Genomic DNA, 20,545 nt, shown 5'->3' with positions numbered 1-20,545 from the left:
AAAGGTTCCCACCACCCTCCTCCTTGAGTTCAATTAATTTGCTAGAAGGGCTTACAGAGCTCATAAAACCAGTTTATTCTCTAGATTACTGAGGTTTTTTTTACAAAAAGATATTAAAGGATATGAATCAACAGCCAGATGAAGAGATACATAGGGTCAGGAGTGTAAGAAGGAGCACAGCTTCTATACCTTCTTCAAACACATCATTCTCCCTGCATGTCCATGTGTTCACCAACCTGGAAGCTCTCCAAATCTTGTGTTTTGGGTTTTTATGGAGCCTTCATATACTAGAATGATTGATTAAATCATTGGCCAGTGGTGCAGCCTCCGTCCCCTCCCTCATCCCAGGAGAGGTAGGACTAGAAGTTCCAACCCTCCAGTCACAGGATTGGTTCTCCTGGCAGCCATTCTTCATTCTCAGGTGATGTGACCTAGGGTCATTCAAAAGCTACCTCATGGGATCCCTGGGTGGCGCAGCGGTTTGGCGCCTGCCTTTGGCCCAGGGCGCGATCCTGGAGATCCGGGATCGAATCCCACGTCAGGCTCCCGGTGCATGGAGCCTGCTTCTCCCTCTGCCTGTGTCTCTGCCTCTCTCTCTCTCACTGTGTGCCTATCATGAATAAAAAAAAAAAAAAAAAAAAAAAAAAAAGCTACCTCATTAACATAACAACAGACATCTTTCATCTCCCTCTCATTTTAGCAAATTTCAAGGATTTTAGAAATGAAGATGAAGACCAAATACACATTTCTTATCATGAATCACAGTATCACAGTCCACCCCTGGTATTTAAACACGATTATTATAACATGATTGTTATAGCAAAACAATAGTAAAAATCAAAGGAAGTTGGCACATTACTAACATCCCATTCAGTTATTAACTATTCAGTTTATCATCATTATCATATGGAAAATGTCTCCCAGGTTTGCAAGCTTCCATTTGATTTTTACCAGGTTCCAAAAGCAAGAGGAGTGTCCACAATATAGAGCTTCACTCTTTCAGGTATCTGGCATAACTGAGCTAAGAGACAATATCATCTCTTGCTTAGAGCCTCTCTTGAGGTGTTACTATTGGATTTTCTTCATTATATAACCCATTTATTAATTTCTTACTCATAGCTACTATTTTTCCTTCTATACTTTTAACTTTTATGTTACAGTTCCTAAGGGCCTGATGGGGCCGGGTGTGCCTTCACCCCATCTGGCATGATTATAGTTTCTTGCTTAGGAAACAACCATTTCCAGCCCAATACTTGTAGTCCTGGTCCTGTGACCCCTGCATCAGCTAAGAGGAAAAAAGTTGAGGTGATGTGAGGAAGAAAGTATATCAACACCTTCCCCACCCTTAGGAACCCAGACCCGACAGAGAACTATATCCAGTGGGACACTCCTTTAGCCCCACTCATGTTCATGTTGAGTGGGAGCACATACTCATGAAGGTATATAAGCCAGCTCTTCCTGCCTTTATCCCCCCCCATTTTAGACAGCCTGTGTTTTAATTGCCCATTCCAGTTTTCTGTCAAACTAGTAGTACTTGAGAAGGATATCTCTTTACCCATTGTTGAACATTATGGGCTTTGGTCTGAAGAAATGATGGTCCACCATCCAAACTGGTGCAGTGTTTTCTGTTCTGGTTCTTTTATAGGACTCAGAGCATTTGCACCTACAATTAGATAAGCAAAGCATGGTCCAGTGTCCATGTCTGTTCCTATCTGGACGCATTTGTACCTCCCCAAGGCTGCTAGCATTAGTCTCATCTGCCAGCTATATTCCTGGCCTTCCTACTGGGGAATTTGCCAAATAACAATCTGTAGTCTCTCTCTTGTTGACCTATAAAGTAAGTTTGTTTTGGCATTCTGTGCCTCAGTGGGTACAAGAGGTATATGCCTAGATTCTACCCATCTCTGCTTTGATGCAGCAAACCATGTCCACTCATTTCATGGACCCAAGCAACCATCTCAAACGGGCATACTGAGACATCTGCTTGATGATTCTAGTCACCTTATAAATCTAGAAGGGAGTTCTTGTGAAAGGCATTAATGTGCCCTACTTTAATGCACCCCTTCAAATTTCCATAGGACTGTGTCCCAAAAGAGCATCCCTTTAGCAGGCCAGATCTCTGTTGCCATCTTGACTGACATTTTGGGCAGGCTGTTGGGCATTATTCATGAGCCAGTGAAAATCCATATATATAGGGCCTTTTCCCAGCTATTCAATTCTTTCATCACTGCTAGGAAAATAGCATGCAATTCAGCACACCAGGATGATCTGTTTCTATCTTCTTTGAATAGAAGGATGACCTTCCAAAAGAAGGTATTGTTCATTCACTTTGGAACTACTATCTGCAAACCTAGCAGCTCTTTTCAGTCAGTCAAGAGCTGTTTATAGAGCACTGTCCAAGTGACAGTAGAATCCACCAGCTTCTCCTCACACAATTCCAGAGTCAAGCCTAAGAGAAAAGAGGCTCCCTGCTCTTGAGTATCTCTTCTTTGCATTCCCCAGTCAGCATGATCCTGTATAATGTGTTTCCATTTTATTATGGAACTCTACTGGGCACTGCCATCTCCATTAGAGCATTTCTCAGATATCACCCATGTTGGGTGGGTATTTCAGGTTTCAAGGCTATGTTACATCCTTTAGTCATAGAATAGCTTCAATTAATCATGTCAGATAACAAGGCCACAAATACCCTCAAATGGAAATTCTCTTATTTAAAGCCCCAGTAGTCACTGTTGGGAGATGCTCACAGACTCTTGTCATTAGCCCCAGTCTCACATAGGGCTACTGCACAAAGAATTTGTGCCTACCAGCGCTTGAGCTTCATTCTACACTGTACAGGCTCAGGCAGTCTTATTGGTTCATACTGAGCATGTCCATTTAACATTGCTTAAGGGGTAGGATTTATATGCTTTGTGTTTTATAATACTAATTACGGGGCATATTCCTCTGTCAGACATAATGCAGTCAGGTGGGGACCCAACCACCTCATCTAAAGCCTGTTCAAACAGAGATTCTCCTCAGACTTTTTCCTTAATTCTATCAACCCTTATATTTCTAATTATAACCTCCATTAGGATTTCATCAACATGTTTTGGTTTTATGAAACTAGGTAAGGAAGGTGTTCCCCAGACAGATATAACACTTATAACCATAAAATATTCAGATAAAGGAGGTACAACTTCCTTTCTTTTTAAAAAGATTTTATTTATTTGAGAGAGAGAGAATGAGCAGGAAGAAGGGCAGGGGGAGAAGCAGACTCCCTGCTGAGGAGGGAGCCAGGGCTCAATCCCAGAACCTCAAGGTCATGACTTGAGCCGAAGGCAGACCCTTTAACTGAGGTAACTAGGTACCCCAAGTGGATACAATTTCTTTACATAATATCTGCTTAAACATTCCAATTTATATAATCCTGTCAACTGTTACATTTTTACCCTTGTAGCCCAAGTCAGGGCTTCAGTGGGTTTTGGTATCTCAGTTCCTGTATCTCCCATCAAGGAGTCCTGGAAACTTTTCTTTTCCACTTCCTGAAAGTTTTACCTACTCTTGTCTGAAAGGCTTGGAGTCACCAGGTAAGTGTTGAGCCAAGGGACCCCCCCCCCCCCAATCCCTTTTATCAGTCTTTAACTTGATTAATCTGCCTAACACTGATTGCTGGTCAGGTTTCTCATTGTAAAGAGATTGTAAAGAGATCTGTCTTCAAGATTTTGAAATTTCTCCGAATTATGGTAAATAGACCAGTGTTGTTTGGGGCGCTTTAATGTTGGGGGACTAGAAGGGAGTTGCTTTGACCCACCCAGCCTTTGGTGGTGCTTTATTAAAATCTTTTTTTAATCTATCAGTACCCATTTTATTCATCACATTTCATAATAACCATCTAAAGATGTCCACCCTGCTAGGGTAAGTCCTGAGACTCTTCCCTTTCTATTTCCTCTTTTTCTTGCTCCTGTCAATATTTTCTTCATATTCACCTTATTTCTTAACCTTTTAAAAATTTCTACCTTGTTGGGAAGTCTCTTGACCTCTCCCTGCCTCTTCCCATTCTCTTGTTAATACACCTAATGTTTTTATTACCATCTCTAAGGCCAATGAGAGGAAGTTTAGAAGACCAATATAATGAGGCTTTCCAAACTATCCCTCAGTTTTGCAACATTAGGATTATATGGGGTACCTGTGTGAAAGGAGCCACTTTAAACCACAGCATTTACTATGATCTGGGTAATGGGTAGATTTCAGCAGATAAATACCCTAGTTATCATAAAGCAGTCCCATATGGCTTGCATATGAAGAATAAAAGAGGGATAGTTATCTTCTCAAGATAAACGGACTACAATGGCTTTTATCCAGGGCACCAGGCTAGCTGTTCCCATAGGAATAAACTCCCTTGTGTCTGGATCACATACACTCAACTTCAATTGTACCGTAGTGAGATGTGGGTCCTACATCAACCCTGTGCTCTTCCATTCTGCAGCATCCAAAACCAAACACTCCTCCAAAATTCCTCTCGGAATCCATTTTAGTAAAAGTTCCTCAAGAATCTAATAATACTGATGCACTCAGTGGATTACCACTCTTGCCAGCACCTCCGTGTTCACAAACCTTGAAGCTCTCCAAACCCTGTCCTGGCACAATTGATTCAATCATTGGCCATCCCTGATCAGTTCAACCTCCAGGTTCCTCCCAACAGGTCAGGGGGCAAGACTGGAAGTTCTAGCCCTCCAATCACAAGGTTAGTTCCTCTGGCAGCCAACTCCCAGCCTTAAGTAACTTCATTAACATAACAAAAGATACCTTTATCTCTCACAGTTTAGAAAGTTTCCAGGGTTTTAGAAGTTCCGTGCTAGAAATGGGGACAAAGACCAAGTTCATATTTCTTACTGTAATTACAATATCACATTCCCCTATCAAACTACATTCTTAACCTACAGAAGAAGTAATGAGTCATTTAATTGTCAGAATTATGAAGAGGGCTTAGATTTCCCTATTCTAATTTAGCTTTGACCTGCTAGATCACCTAGTATTAGACACTATACACCTAGTATTAGACAGTACAAGTCTTCTAGTCTCGCAGGGGAGCTAAAAAAAAGCAATCAAATGATTTGTTGCATGGTCCTGTTGGCAGGCCCTCATCCTGGGGGGAAAGCCTAGAGGCTTTCTGAAACTTTGAGTATAAACTTTTAATGGTAAAACATTTATGTTTCACTTCTCATGATGTTGAAAAATTTTTAAAAACCTAAAACTTATATAGGCCCATTGTTATTATAGTAGCTTAGCCAAAATCAGCCTTAGTGGAAAAGATTCCATCTACATTTTCAGAAATACGGTTTTAATTATCTGAGAGGCACTTGACTTTCAAGCCAATTTCAGAACCAGATCAGCAGGAATGTTGTAGGAATGGAAAAGTTTTAAGTTTTCCTTCTTTGAAAACTGCTCTTATTAGTGCCAAAAATGAGTCCTGATACAACTTACGATTATTGTTTCCTTCTCCTCTCTTAGGAAGACCACTGAAATAGTATTAAGTGAAAATGAGTGAGATTTCCCCTTCTAATTTAAATGTGCACAAATGTCTTTGAATCCATTCAGGTGGCATGCTGGTTGCTAGATCCAGATTCTAAGGAGCCAACTCTTCACAGCATTGTTTCCAGTTTTCTTCCTCATGAGCTTCTCCTCTTGGAAGGGATAGAGACTGGACAAGGAATTCAGAGCCTGGGGCTGAATGTCAACACTGAGCATTCTGGGCGATACAGAGCATCTGTAGAGTCGATTCTTGCCTTCAATGCCATGAATCAACTCAATTCTTTGTTGAAGAAGGAAAACCTTCAAGGTAAAAACAGTGTTGTTGACATTTTTATGCTGTTACAGACTGGTCATGGTTTTATATTTAGTTTCTTTTTATCACGGTCTTTATTATTCTTTATCACACTTCTAAAGTAAACTCTTGTTTTTGGATTGTCTACTACAGAAGTCAACACACTTTCTGTAAAAGGACAGACATTAAACATTTTTGACTTTGCAGAATCATAAATATTGTCTCAATCATAAATATTCAACTCTGCCATCAAAGCACAAGTACCATAGACACTATGAAAATGAGTATTCCAGTAAAACTTTATTTATGGAAACAGGCACCTGGCCCTGATTTGACTATAGTTTGGAGACCTTAGACTCTATTGTAATGAAGAGAATTAGTGACATTTTATTATTTGTTGCTAATTTTGTATTTGAAATTTATTCAATGATTTTTATTCACTCTTAAAATCTAATCTGTCATGGAATTTAAAAAGTGAACTTTTTCTTTTTAGAACTATAAATAGTTAATTCTCTGGCAAAGGATACTCATGTTAATCTTTTTTTATGTAATGATAAATACCGTGGATTTATTGTGCAGTCTGCTGGCCCAGAGTGAGTACCTGGACTTCAGAGAACATACCATATGATAAAGTGGAACAAAGTTGACTTCATTGGGAGAAGATTTAAACCATGAACTTATTGCCTGATTAATAAATACTAGAAACAGCAGACTGATGAATTCACATAGATCAGGTTTGAAACTAGGCTGTATCACTTATTAATGAGAAGCCTTGGGCAAGTTACTGATACTCTCTTTTTAAATTTTTTTAAATTTTAATTTATTATTATTTTTTAAAGTTTTTAATTTTTTTAAAAAGATTTTATTTATTCATGAGAGGCACAGAGAGAGAGAGGGGCAGAGACACAGGCAGAGGGAGAAGCAGGCTGCACACGGGGAGCCTGATATGGGACTTGATCCCTAGACTCCAGGATCGTGCCCTGGGCTGAAGGCAGAGACTTAACTGCTGAGCCACTCAGGCGTCCATACTGACACTCTTTAAATCTGTTGCTTATAATATTATAAATATTAAATGAGAGCAAACGTAACACAGTGTTTGCCAGAGTAGGTTCTCATTACTGTGTTATAATAGTAATGTTCTCTCCTGCATCACTGGGTTAGAATAATATAAAGGTCAGACTGACTTGTTTGTTCATAGGAGACTTGCTTAAGCGATGTTAATTAGCAGATCTTGAACCTGTGCTGAAATATTTCAAACTCCATTTCTCTCAGCCAGTATAGGCAGGCCAGGGAGTTGGAGTATGCCAACATATGCCACAGGACTGCTTCTACATTAATGGATGATAATGCTGAATGAACGAAGCTCTCTTTCCTACTCAGTCAGTCTGGTCTGCCCTTAGGATAGGTGTCCTGGATAATCTGTGTAGTTCCCAGACACTAACAATTTGGTGATGGTGATGTGGATTAGTCTGTAACTTTTTATGAACATTTGTTGCCCATTATCAGAACTAAAAGCTTTCAATATCTTTGGGAGGGAACTTTCCACTACTTAAAGACAATTTTTCACTTATAGAAAAAGGAAACTGGTTTTCCTTTCCAGAAAAGTAAAAGAAGCCCTATAGACTTGTTATTTTTAACTTTTACAATTTCAGTATGCCTTGAAAGTTCCTTCTGTAGGCGATATTTTCAAAAGTGGGTGCCTAATAGATATTAAATGCATTCTTGTACAGTGCAGAGTCTTTCTTATTCAGAGTCCGTAGAATTGAAGGAAGTACATTGAGATAAAATTTTTGGAGAGAATGTAAACAGCTGTCAAATTTTGTTTGGAAATAATTATTTCAGGATGTACTTGAGGATCTCCAGAATCTTCATCCTTTTTCTTTTCTCATTCTCTTGCCTCTTAGATGGGTATGTTCTGACAGCTGACTTCTCCCACTAGAAAGCTGATTTTTGTTTGGGTTTGACTAAATTTTAATCACAGTGTGTCTTAGCTTGATGTGACTCAGGACCAAATATCCTGTTCTCTTCACATGGATCATTTAAGTCCTTTCTGGAGTGGTTTGAATATAGATGATTTTCTAGGGACGAGAGTGAGTTGGTTTCTCTCTTTTTTGAAGGATCCCAGCTGTACAGATTTGTATTTGTCATAATTTTTCTTTCATGTACAATATCATTGGTCCATGTATAGTCTTTTTATTATTTATTATTATTTTAATATATAATAACTGTTAACTCACATTATTAGTAACAGACATTTTTCTACCTGTATGCTCCTTTCTTGCACATCCCAATTTTTATGTTTATCATTCTCTTATTTTTTATTTTATTTTAAATTTTGTTTTTTAATTAGAAAAAGTTTTAGCACATATATAGGTCCAAACAATATATTATTTGGTTTTGCTTGTTTTTGAACTTTGTAAAACACCTGTCACATTGGGACTTGCTTTTCTTTCTCAGCATCATGTTTATAAGATTCATGCATGTTATTGCAAGAATCTATAATTTATTCATTTTCGTTGTTGTGTAATATATCACTGTGTGAATGTGCCAAAATTAATCTATTTTACTGTTGATGAATGTTTGGGTTGTATCTACTTTTATTTTGTTTTGCGATAGCAAGTAGTTCTGTATACACATTCTTATACATATATCCTAGTACATGTGAGCAAGAATTTCTTTTGAGTGTAAAATTACTCTGTCATGAGAATTGAAATACTCAACTTTATAAGATTATGCTAAATTGTTTTCCAAAATAGTGTATAAGTTTACTCTTCAAATAGCAATGTGAAAGAAATCTTGCTGATTCATATTTCTCAACTTTGCCAATTCATCAGTTATAAAATGTAATTTTTCTTTCTTGTGTTTTGTTTTTGATAAGAAAGTTGCTCTAGTTTCATGGAATGAGTTGATAAATATAACCTCTTTTTTTTTGGAGGAGGAGTTTTTGTATCATAGAAATGATGTATTCCTTGAAATTTTGGTAGGTTTTGCCTACAAACTGTTTCTTTGTGGAAATAAATAAATAAATAAATAAATAAATATATATATATATATATATATATAAAATATATAGGAAATATATATTTTTAAGATTTTATTCATTTATTCATGAAAGACAGAGAGAAGCAGAGACATAGGCAGAGGGAGAATCAGGCTCCCTCCAGGGAGCCTGATGCATGACTCAATCCCAGAACCCCAGGATCACACCCCGAGCCAAAGGCAGATGCTCAACCACTGTGCCACTCAGGCATCCCTGTGGAAATATTTTTAACTATTACTTTGATTTCTTTAATAACTGTAAGATTATTCCATTATATCTTTAATTTTGTTTTGGTGAACTATATTTTTATTATAATAAACTATATTTTTAGGAATTACCCCTTCCATGTAGATTTTTAAATTTATTATCATTAAACTATTGCTCATTTTTAAAATTTTTTTATGTATCTGCGGTTTATCCGTTATCTTTTTCTTTCATCATATTGTTTAATCTTACTTAGAAGTTTATCCAATTTTTCAGTCTTTTTTTTTAATCTAGCAAAGTATTTGGAGCGTATAAATTAAATGAGATATTCATATAATGAGTACTTTTATTGATGTAATCAAAATTTAAGCAAAAACCTGTAAACACATAAAATGATCAATATCATTAGTCATGAGGGAATTGCAAATCAAAACCATAAGATGCCACTTCACACCCATTAGGATGGCTAGAATCAAAAAGATGGCCAAGTATTGACAAGAATGTGGAGAAACTGAAATCACCATTCATTGCTGGTAGGAATGTAAAATGGTACAGCAGCCGCTTTGTGTAAGTCCAACAGTTCCACAAAATAGCTGGGTCATGTGATAACCCATGTGATATCACATGACCCAGCTATTCCACTCCTAGAAATTTCCACAAAACAAACCAGAAAACGTATATCCACACAAAAACTTTTACACAAATGATTTTGGCAGGATTATTCATAATAGTAAAAAAAAAAATGACCTGTGTTCATCAGTTGAAGAAAGGATAAACAAAAAGTGGTACATCTTCACTACTGAATATTATTCAGCCATATAAAGGAATTGAAGTATTGATACATGCTACATGAACCTTGAAAACTTTATGCTAAGTGAAAAAAGCCAGACATAAAAGGCCACATATTGTATGATTATATGAAATGTTGAGAATAGGCAATTCCATAGACACAAGGTAGTTTCATAGTTTCCAGGGGTTAGGGGGAAGGAGTGGGGAGTGACTGCTCCCACATGCAGGGTCCCCGGAACTGACGGTCTCTTTACATTTTGTATTACTTTTCAGCCTCTCTTTCACATCCAGTGTTTCTATCAATAGATTTCTTTTATTTTTTTTTATTTTTTATTTTTTTAAATTTTTTTTATTTATTTATGATAGTCACCCAGAGAGAGAGAGAGAGAGAGGCAGAGACACAGGCAGAGGGAGAAGCAGGCTCCATGCACCGGGAGCCCGACGTGGGATTCGATCCCGGGTCTCCAGGATCACGCCCTGGGCCAAAGGCAGGCGCCAAACTGCTGCGCCACCCAGGGATCCCAATAGATTTCTTTTAAAACTGTGTAGGTCCTCTGTGAATCTTCTTATGATTCTCTTTAATAGAGAAGTCTACACTCCTAAAGTTCTTTGAGATAAGCCCTTCTCTGCCCTGGGCTTCTGCTGAGGAGCAATACCCCTAAGCTCCTTAAAGCCTCACTGTTTGACTGAGGATTCAATTTTTCAGTCTTTTAAAGACCCAACTTTTGCCTTTAATCTTTCCTATTATTATTTTCTATTTTTTGAATTTTTGCCAACATTATTTTTCTTCTAGTTCTCCTGACTTTATTTTGCAGCCCTTTTTCTAAATTCATAAGTATGACACTAAACTCTTTGGTTTTCAAATCATTTTTTCCTTTTCTAATTTAGGTATTAAAAGCTATAAACTTCCCTCAAGACTCTACTTTCATTATATCTCACAAATTTGAAATGTAATGTTTTCATTTTATCTTAAATATTTATTAACATTTTCTGTTATGACACTTTGATTCATGTTACTTAGAAGGTTGGTTTTCAATTTCCAAATATTTGGAAATGTTTTAATTTGTATTTTTTAATATTCTAACTTAATTGTATTGTGGTTAAGTAACATAACTATGTAATACTCATTCTTTAAAATTTTTGGTGTTGCTTTGTGACCTAAATCCTGAACTATGTGTAAATGTCCTATGTGTACATAAGAGAATGTATATTCTAGTTCTAGATGCAGAATATTTTATTTTATTTTAAGATTTTATTCATTTAATTGACAGAGAGCAAGCACAAACGGGAAGTGGCAGACAGAGGGAGAAGCAGGCTCCCAGCTGAGCAAGGATTGTGATTGGGGACTCCATTCCAGGACCTGGGATCATGCCCTGAGCTGAAGGCAGATACTTAACTGACTGAGCCACCCAGGCGCCCTTATTTTATTATTATTTTAAAAATATTTATTGATTTATTTGAGAGAGAGACAGAGAATGCAAGGGGAGGGGCAGAGAGAGAGAGAGAGATAAGCTCTCCACTGAGCAGGGAGTCTGATGTGGGGCTTGGTCCCAGGACCCTGAAATCATGACCTGAGCTGAAATCAAGAGTCAAATTCTTAGCTGACTGAGTCACCTGTTTGCTTCTGGATGTAGATTTTATTTATTTTTTTTTTTTTTATTTTTATTTTTTTTTAAATATTTATTTATTTATGATAGTCACAGAGAGAGAAAGAGAGAGAGGCAGAGACACAGGCAGAGGGAGAAGCAGGCTCCATGCACCGGGAGCCCGACGCGGGACTCGATCCCGGGTCCCCAGGATCGCGCCCTGGGCCAAAGGCAGGCGCCAAACCCCTGCGCCACCCAGGGATCCCTGGATGTAGATTTTATAAAAATCTATTAAGTTGGGGATCCCTAAGTGGTTTAGCGCCTTCCTTTGGCCCAGGGTGCAATCCTGGAGTCCCGGGATTGAGTCCCACATCAGGCTCCTGGCATGGAGCCTGCTTCTCCCTCCTCCTGTGCTTCTGCCTCTCTCTCTCTCTCTCTCTCTCTCTCACTCTCATAAATAAATAAATAAATAAATAAATAAATAAATAAATAAATAAATAAATCTTTAAAAAAAATCTATTAAACAAGTTTTGTTTAATACTTGTATCTAAGGGAACCCTGGGTGGCGCAGTGGTTTGGTGCCTGCCTTTGGCCCAGGGCGCGATCCTGGAGACCCAGGATCGAATCCCATGTCGGGCTCCCGGGGAATGGAGCCTGCGTCTCCCTCTGCCTGTGTCTCTGCCTCTCTCACTCTCTCTGTGTGACTATCATAAATAAAAAAAAAAAATTAAAAAAAAAATCCAACTTGTATCTAATTTTCACTGTAGTTCAGTTTTAACTATAGCTTAACTGTATATATTTTGAGACCATTTTATTAGATGCATACATGTTTTTTTTAATAAATTTATTTTTTATTTGTGTTCAATTTACCAACATACAGAATAACACCCAGTGCTCATCCCATCAAGTGCCCCCCTCAGTGCCCGTCACCCATTTACCCCCACCCCCCGCCCTCCTCCCCTTCCACCACCCCTAGTTCGTTTCCCAGAGTTACGAGTCTTTATGTTCTGTCTCCCTTTCTGATGTTTCCCACACATTTCTTCTCCCTTCCCTTATATTCCCTTTCACTACTATTTATATTCCCCAAATGAATGAGAACATATAATGTTTGTCCTTCTCCGATTGAGTTACTTCACTCAGCATCATACCCTCCAGTTCCATCCAAGTTGAAGTAAATGGTGGGTATTTGTCATTTCTAATAGCTGAGTAATATTCCATTGTATACATAGACCACATCTTCTTTATCCATTCATCTTTCGATGGACACCGAGGCTCCTTCCACAGTTTGGCTATTGTGGCCATTGCTGCTATAAATTTTCCCCATTCTCACTGGTGTGAGGTGGTATCTCATTGTGGTTTTGATTTGTATTTCCCTGATGACAGGTGATGCAGAGCATTTTTCTCATGTGCATGTTGGCCATGTCTATGTCTTCCTCTGTGAGATTTCTCTTCATGTCTTTTGCCCATTTCATGATTGGATTGTTTGTTTCTTTGGTGTTGAGTTTAATAAGTTCTTTATAGATCTTGGAAACTAGCCCTTTATCTGATACGTCATTTGCAAATATCTTCTCCCATTCTGTAGGTTGTCTTTTAGTTTTGTTGACTGTATCCTTTGCTGTGCAAAAGCTGCTTATCTTGATGAAGTCCCAATAGTTCATTTTTGCTTTTGTTTCTTTTGCCTTCGTGGATGTATCTTGCAAGAAGTTACTGTGGCCGAGTTCAAAAAGGGTGTTGCCTGTGTTCTCCTCTAGGATTTTGATGGAATCTTGTCTCACATTTAGATCTTTCATCCATTTTGAGTTTATCTTTGTGTATGGTGAAAGAAAGTGGTCTAGTTTCATTCTTCTGCATGTGGATGTCCAATTTTCCCAGCACCATTTATTGAAGAGACTGTCTTTCTTCCAGTGGATAGTCTTTCCTCCTTTGTTGAATATTAGTTGGCCATAAAGTTGAGGGTCCCCTTCTGGGTTCTCTATTCTGTTCCATTGATCTATGTGTCTGTTTTTGTGCCAGTACCACACTGTCTTGACGACCACAGCTTTGTAGTACAACCTGAAATCTGGTATTGTGATGCCCCCAGCTATGGTTTTCTTTTTTAAAATTCCCCTGGGTGGCGCAGCAGTTTGGCACCTGCCTTTGGCCCAGGGCGTGGTCCTGGATATCCGGGATCGAATCCCACGTCAGGCTCCAGGTGCATGGAGCCTGCTTCTCCCTCTCCCTGTGTCTCTGCCTCTCTCTCTCTCTCTCACTGTGTGCCTATCATAAATAAATAAAAGTTTAAAAAAAATAAAATAAAATTCCCCTGGCTATTCGGGGTCTTTTCTGATTCCACACAAATCTTAAAATAATTTGTTCTAACTCTCTGAAGAAAGTCCATGGTATTTTGATAGGGATTGCATTAAACGTGTAAATTGCCATGGGTAACATTGACATTTTCACAATATTAATTCTGCCAATCCATGAGCATGGAATATTTTTCCATCTCTTTGTGTCTTCCTCAATTTCTTTCAGAAGTGTTCTATAGTTTTGAGGGTATAGATCCTTTACATCTTTGGTTAGGTTTATTCCTAGGTATCTTATGCTTTTGGGTGTAATTGTAAATGGGATTGACTCCTTAATTTCTCTTTTTTCAGTCTCATTGTTGGTGTATAGAAATGCCACTGATTTCTGGGCATTGATTTTGTATCCTGCCACGCTACCAAATTGCTGTATGAGTTCTAGCAATCTTGGGGTGGAGGCTTTTGGGTTTTCTATGTAGAGTATCATGTCATCGGCGAAGAGGGAGAGTTTGACTTCTTCTTTGCCAATTTGAATGCCTTTAATGTCTTTTTGTTGTCTGATTGCTGAGGCTAGGACTTCCAGTACTATGTTGAATAGCAGTGGTGAGAGTGGACATCCCTGTCTTGTTCCTGATCTTAGGGGAAAGGCTCCCAGTGCTTCCCCATTGAGAATGATATTTGCTGTGGGCTTTTCGTAGATGGCTTTTAAGATGTTGAGGAATGTTCCCTCTATCCCTACACTCTGAAGAGTTTTGATCAGGAATGGATGCTGTATTTTGTCAAATGCTTTCTCTGCATCTAATGAGAGGATCATACGGTTCTTGGTTTTTCTCTTGCTGATATGATGAATCACACTGATTGTTTTACGGGTGTTGAACCAGCCTTTTGTTCCGGGGATAAATCCTACTTGGTCATGGTGAATAATTTTCTTAATGTATTGTTGGATCCTATTGGCTAGTATCTTGTTGAGAATTTTTGCATCCATGTTCATCAGGGATATTGGTCTGTAATTCTCCTTTTCGGTGGAGTCTTTGTCTGGTTTTAGAATTAAGGTGATGCTGGCCTCATAGAATGAATTTGGGAGTACTCCATCTCTTTCTATCTTTCCAAACAGCTTTAGGAGAATAGGTATGGTTTCTTCTTTAAACGTTTGATAGAATTCCCCTGAGAAGCCATCTGGCCCTGGACTTTTGTGTCTTGGGAGGTTTTTGATGACTGCTTCAATTTCCTCCCTGGTTATTGGCCTGTTCAGGTTTTCTATTTCTTCCTGTTCCAGTTTTGGTAGTTTGTGGCTTTCCAGGAATGCGTCTATTTCTTCTAGATTGCCTAATTTATTGGCGTATAGCTGTTCATAATATGTTTTTAAAATCGTTTGTATTTCCTTGGTGTTGGTAGTGATCTCTCCTTTCTCATTCATGATTTTATTAATATGAGTCTTCTCTCTCTTCTTTTTAATAAGGCTGGGTAATGGTTTATCTATCTTATTAATTCTTTCAAAGAACCAACTCCTGGTTCTGTTGATCTGTTCCACAGTTCTTCTGGTCTCGATTTCGTTGAGTTCTGCTCGAATCTTTATTAACTCTCTTCTTCTGCTGGGTGTAGGATCTATTTGCTGTTTTTTCTCTAGCTCCTTTATGTGTAAGGTTAGCTTTTGTATTTGAGTTTTTTCCAGTTTTTGAATGTATGCTTGTATTGCGATGTATTTCCCCCTTAGGACTGCTTTGCTGCATCCCAAAGATTTTGAAGGGTTGTATCTTCATTCTCATTAGTTTCCATGAATCTTTTTAATTCTTCCTTAATTTCCTGGTTGACCCTTTCATCTTTTAGCAGGATGGTCCTTAACCTCCACGTGTTTGAGGTCCTTCCAAACTTCTTGTGATTTAGTTCTAATTTCAAGGCATTATGGTCTGAGAATATGCAGGGGACGATCCCAATCTTTTGGTATCGGTTCAGACCCGATTTGTGATCCAGTATGTGGTCTATTCTGGAGAAAGTTCCATGTGCACTTGAGAAGAATGTGTATTCAGTTGAGTTTGGATATAAAGTTCTGTAGATATCTGTAAAATCCATCTGGTCCAGTGTATCATTTAAAGCTCTCATTTCTTAGGAGATGTTGTGCTTAGAAGACCTATCGAGTATAGAAAGAGCTAGATTGAAGTCACCAAGTAGAAGTGTATTATTATCTAAGTATTTCTTCACTTTGGTTATTAATTGATTTATATATTTGGCAGCTCCCACATTCGGGGCATATATATTGAGGATTGTTAAGTCCTCTTGTTGGATAGATCCTTTAAGTATGATATAGTGTCCCTCTTTATCTCTCACTACAGTCTTCGGGGTAAATTTTAGTTTATCTGATATAAGGATGGCTACCCCTGCTTTCTTTTGAGGACCATTCGAATGGTAAATGGTTCTCCAACCTTTTATTTTCAGGCTGTAGGTGTCCTTCTGTCTAAAATGAGTCTCTTGTGGACAGCAAATAGATGGGTCCTGCTTTTTTATCCAATCTGAAACCCTGTGCCTTTTGATGGGGTCATTAAGCCCGTTCACGTTCAGAGTTACTATTGAGAGATATGAGTTTAGTGTCATCATGATATCTATTCAGTCCTTGTTTTTGTGGATTGTTCCACTGAACTTCTTCTTAAAGGAGAATTTTAAGAGTCCCCCTTAAAATTTTTTGCACAACTGGTTTGGAGGTCACATATTCTTCAGTTCCTGCCTGTCTTGGAAGCTCTTTATCTCTCCTTCCATTCTGAATGAGAGCCTTGCTGGATAAAGTATTCTTGGTTGCATGTTCTTCTCATTTAGGACCCTGAATATATCCTGCCAGCCCTTTCTGGCCTGCCAGGTCTCTGTGGAGAGGTCTGCTGTTACCCTAATACTCCTCCCCATAAAAGTCAGGGACTTCTTGTCTCTTGCTGCTTTAAGGATCTTCTCTTTGTCTTTGGAATTTGCTAGCTTAACTATTAAATGTCGAGGTGTTGAACGGTTTTTATTGATTTTTGGGGGGGATCTCTCTATTTCCTGGATCTGAATGCCTGTTTCCTTTCCCAGATTAGGAAAGTTTTCAGCTATGATTTGTTCATATACATATTCTGGACCTCTGTCCCTTTTGGCGCCCTTGGGAACCCCAATTAAACGTAGGTTTTTCTTCCTCAGGCTGTCGTTTATTTCCCTTAATCTATCTTCATGGTATTTTCATTGTTTGTCTCTTTTTTCCTCAGTTTCCCTCCTTGCCATCAACTTGTCTTCTATGTCACTCACTCGTTCTTCCACCTCGTTAACCCTTGTCGTTAGTACTTGTAGTTTGGATTGCATCTCATTCAATTGATTTTTAATTTCTGCCTGATTAGCTCTAAATTCTGCAGTCATGAAGTCTCTTGAGTCCTTTATGCTTTTTTCTAGAGCCACCAGTAGCTGTATAATAGTGCTTCTGAATTGCCTTTCTGACATTGAATTTTAATCCAGATTTTGTAACTCTGTGGGAGAGAGGGCTGTTTCTGATTCTTTCTTTTGAGGTGAGGTTTTCCTTCTAGTCATTTTACTCAGTGCACAGTGGCCAAAAACAAGTTGTATTGGGAAAAGGAGAGGAGAGAAAGAAGGAAAGAAAAGAGAAAAAGAAAAAAGAAAAAGAGAAAGAAAAAGAAAGAAAGGAAAAAGGGGTGGGGGAAGTGAACAAATCAAAAAGCAAAAAAAAAAAAAAAAGAATCCACAGGGGAGTATCTTCTGATTGTGTATACTTTATGTCCCTTGACTTCCCCTGGAACTTGTCCGTCTAGTTGGTCTTCTGGGTGAGGGGCCTGTTGTGCTGATTTTCAGGTGTTAGCACTTGGGGGAGCTGCTCTGCCCCCTGCCTGGTGCAGGGCTCAGTGGGGGTTGTTTACCCCGTGAGGCCCCAGGAGGAACAACTGCAGTGGTGAGGCCAGCTCTGGAGCCCTGGAGTCAGCTCCGCGGTAACTCCCCGCATAACTCCGTATGCAGGGCCTGGAGGCTCCAGGGCGGAGCTGGAGTGTCCTTGCTGTCCTGGGCCCTCCCGACCTCTGCCTGTCCCGGGGGGAGGCCGGATCCGGGCTGTGTCCCGGTGCCCTGTGCTCCGGGGCCTGCGCTGTTGGATTCGCGCTCCCGCCGCGCAGCCCCCTCCGCGGAGCCGCCGCCCGACCCCTCCGAGCTGCTCCGGGTCCCGCCGTGCGCGCTGCAGCCCTTAGGGAGCTCGGCGCACTCTCCCGGGGCGCAGGTGTCTATTAGTGTCCCAGGGAGCCCGAGGGCTCCCCCGCCCTCCTGGGGTCCTGCTCCACCTCCCTGGAGCCCCTTTCCGCCCGGGGAAGGTTGGTGCAGCTCCTGCTCCTCCGGGACAGAGCTCTCCTGTCCTGGGGACACTCGCCCCGGCCTCAGCCCGGCTCCTCGCGGGGCCCCTCCCCCTTGGAGGCCTTTTGTTTCTTTATTTCTTTTTCCCCATCTTCCTACCTTGATAGAAGCGCCAACTCTTCTCACTGTAGCATTCCAGCTGTTCTCTCTTTAAATCTCAGGCCGAATTCATAGATTTTCAGGATGATTTGAAGGTTATCTAGGTAATTTGGTGGGGACAGGTGATTTGGGGACCCTACTCTTCTGCCATCTTGCCCCTCCTCCTGCATACATGTTTTAAATTGATTTATTTTCCTGATGAATTAAACCTATCAGTATGAGCAGCTCTACCACTAATATGATTTTTAATCTTAGTTTATTCTCTGGAATGGATATAGCAACATCAACTTTCTCTTAATATTTGCTTCATATTTTTTTCTATCCCTTTTAACCTTTCTAGGTCCTTATGCTTTAGGTGTATGTTATAAACAAAGCATAGCTTATTAATTTATTTTTGAAACTTAACCATTTTTTTTGCAATTTTGCCAATTTATTGTGATTATTGGTATATTTATACTATACTTTCCTACTGTTTTACTTTGTTTCTATTCATCTCTTTTTTATTTTATAAATAATTCACTCATAACTGTCTTCTGTATTCTGTTCTAAGATCCTATATCTGTGATTCATACAGGTCTAAATCTGCCATTTGTTGTTTCTGCTGAATATTATTTGTATTTCTTTGCTATCTTGTATTTTTCATATCCTTTGTGAGTTCATACAAGGTTTGATCAATGGAGCCCTGTAGGCCTAGCTTGGGGAATTCTTTCCTTAAAAAAGGTTTTGCTCTTGCCTCTGCCACATACCACATACACCTCATCCAAGGACCACACCAGCCTCCCTTGAGAGTTTTGGTTTAGAACAGAAGTCTGAGAATTAGCTTCTCCGAAGGTATATATCCCCTAAATCTTTTGGCTATAGAATTTCCTATGACAGTACTGCTCCTTCCTACTGCCCAAGAATCTAGGCTGTCCCTCTGACTTTGCCTGTCACTCTGATTTTGTGGTGCTTTTACTATTCTTGTTCTGACCCTAGTTTCTGATTTCTCTGGTCCCATATCCTAGAATTTCTGCTCTAGGTCCAGGTCCTTAAAAACAGATTCTGACTGCCTGTAAACTCCTCCTAACAATTAGAGGCCATCACTTGTTTGTTTGCTTTTGGTAGGGGTTATGGGTGTCCCTGGACATTTCTCCTGCTGATTGAGACCAGCAGTGCCTCAAAAAATGTGTGTGTGTGGAGCTAGGAAGGACAGGCCAGGATTGTTCAGAGTCCTAGTGATCCATAGTACTGGAAGCCGAGGTCTTTGGTATGGATTTTTTCTTAATGATTTAGTACAGTATTTCCTATAGTGCATTCTATGGACATATACTATTCAGGATGTTAATAAGTGTTTATATAAAACAGAGGGTTTGTGGTCAAATAATTCAGACTTCCAGTTAATACAAAATTAAATAGTCCTCTTTGCTTTTGGTCTTCTCAGAGCATTTACTAAATTAACAGGCATCATGACTATCCAAAAGCAGTATAAAGTGCTAGAAATCGCAGTACACAGTGTCTCTCAACCCTACCCTTTCCATAGAGTATCTTTGAGACTAATATTCCAATGAACATCCTGGATAAACTGATATAACATGACTACTCTATTGAGAAGTGTCAGCAGGGATCCCTGGGTGGCGCAGCAGTTTGGCGCCTGCCTTTGGCCCAGGGCGCGATCCTGGAGACCCGGGATCGAATCCCACGTTGGGCTCCCGGTGCATGAAGCCTGCTTCTCCCTCTGCCTGTCTCTCTTTCTCTCCCTCTCTCTGTGACTATCATAAATAAATAAAAAATTAAAAAAAAAAAAAAAAAGAAGTGTCAGCAGATAGAAAAATACTCTGAGGGGCACCTGGGTGGTTAAGTGTCTACCTTTGGCTCAGGTCATGATCTCAGGGTCCTCAGATTGAGCCCTGCTCAGCTGGGAACCTGTTTCTCCCTCTGCCTTTGCCCCTTTCCCCTTCTTGTGCTTGCTCTCTCGTGCTCTCTCGTTCTCTCTCTCTCTCTCAAATAAATAAATCTTTAAGAAAAGAAAAGAAGGGGATCCCTGGGTGGCTTAGCGGTTTAGCGCCGCCTGCAGCCCAGGGCATGATCCTGGAGATCCGGAATCGAGTCCCACGTTGGGCTCCCTGCATGGAGCCTGCTTCTCCCTCTGCCTGTGTCTCTGCCTCTCTGTCTCTCCTAAATAAATAAAAAATCTTTAAAAAAAAAAAAAGAAAGAAAAGAAAAATACTCTAATTTTTACTTCAGGAGTCTTTACTCTCTGGTTGGAAAATAAGAAACCTCCATTTTGAGTTCTTTGTGCAAGCATGCATATCATGGACCCCAGGAATATTGGAAATAATTTCAAGAGATTAACTCATTATAGTCAGTTTAGCAAATAAAATTGGCTCCCTGGCTCTTG

General features: G+C 39.6%; 1 protein-coding gene across 7 annotated transcripts in view; it reads left to right on the top strand.

The window, feature by feature from the left end:
- Window positions 1-20,545, top strand: part of POLQ (DNA polymerase theta) — a 124,191-nt gene that overhangs the window by 67,751 nt on the left and 35,895 nt on the right. For all 7 annotated transcript variants that reach the window (XR_005383385.1, XM_038582983.1, XM_038582982.1 and 4 more), the window contains one exon: window positions 5,581-5,821. Coding sequence is in view for 6 of the 7 variants with exons in the window: in XM_038582983.1 (XP_038438911.1) it covers window positions 5,581-5,821 (241 nt within the window). In the remaining variant the exon portion in view is untranslated. The remainder of the gene's footprint in view (window positions 1-5,580; window positions 5,822-20,545) is intronic.

Source organism: Canis lupus, chromosome 33, assembly GCF_011100685.1.
Source record: "Canis lupus familiaris isolate Mischka breed German Shepherd chromosome 33, alternate assembly UU_Cfam_GSD_1.0, whole genome shotgun sequence".
NCBI classification, from domain to species: domain Eukaryota; kingdom Metazoa; phylum Chordata; class Mammalia; order Carnivora; family Canidae; genus Canis; species Canis lupus.
This window is presented reverse-complemented; position numbering and strand designations above follow the sequence as displayed.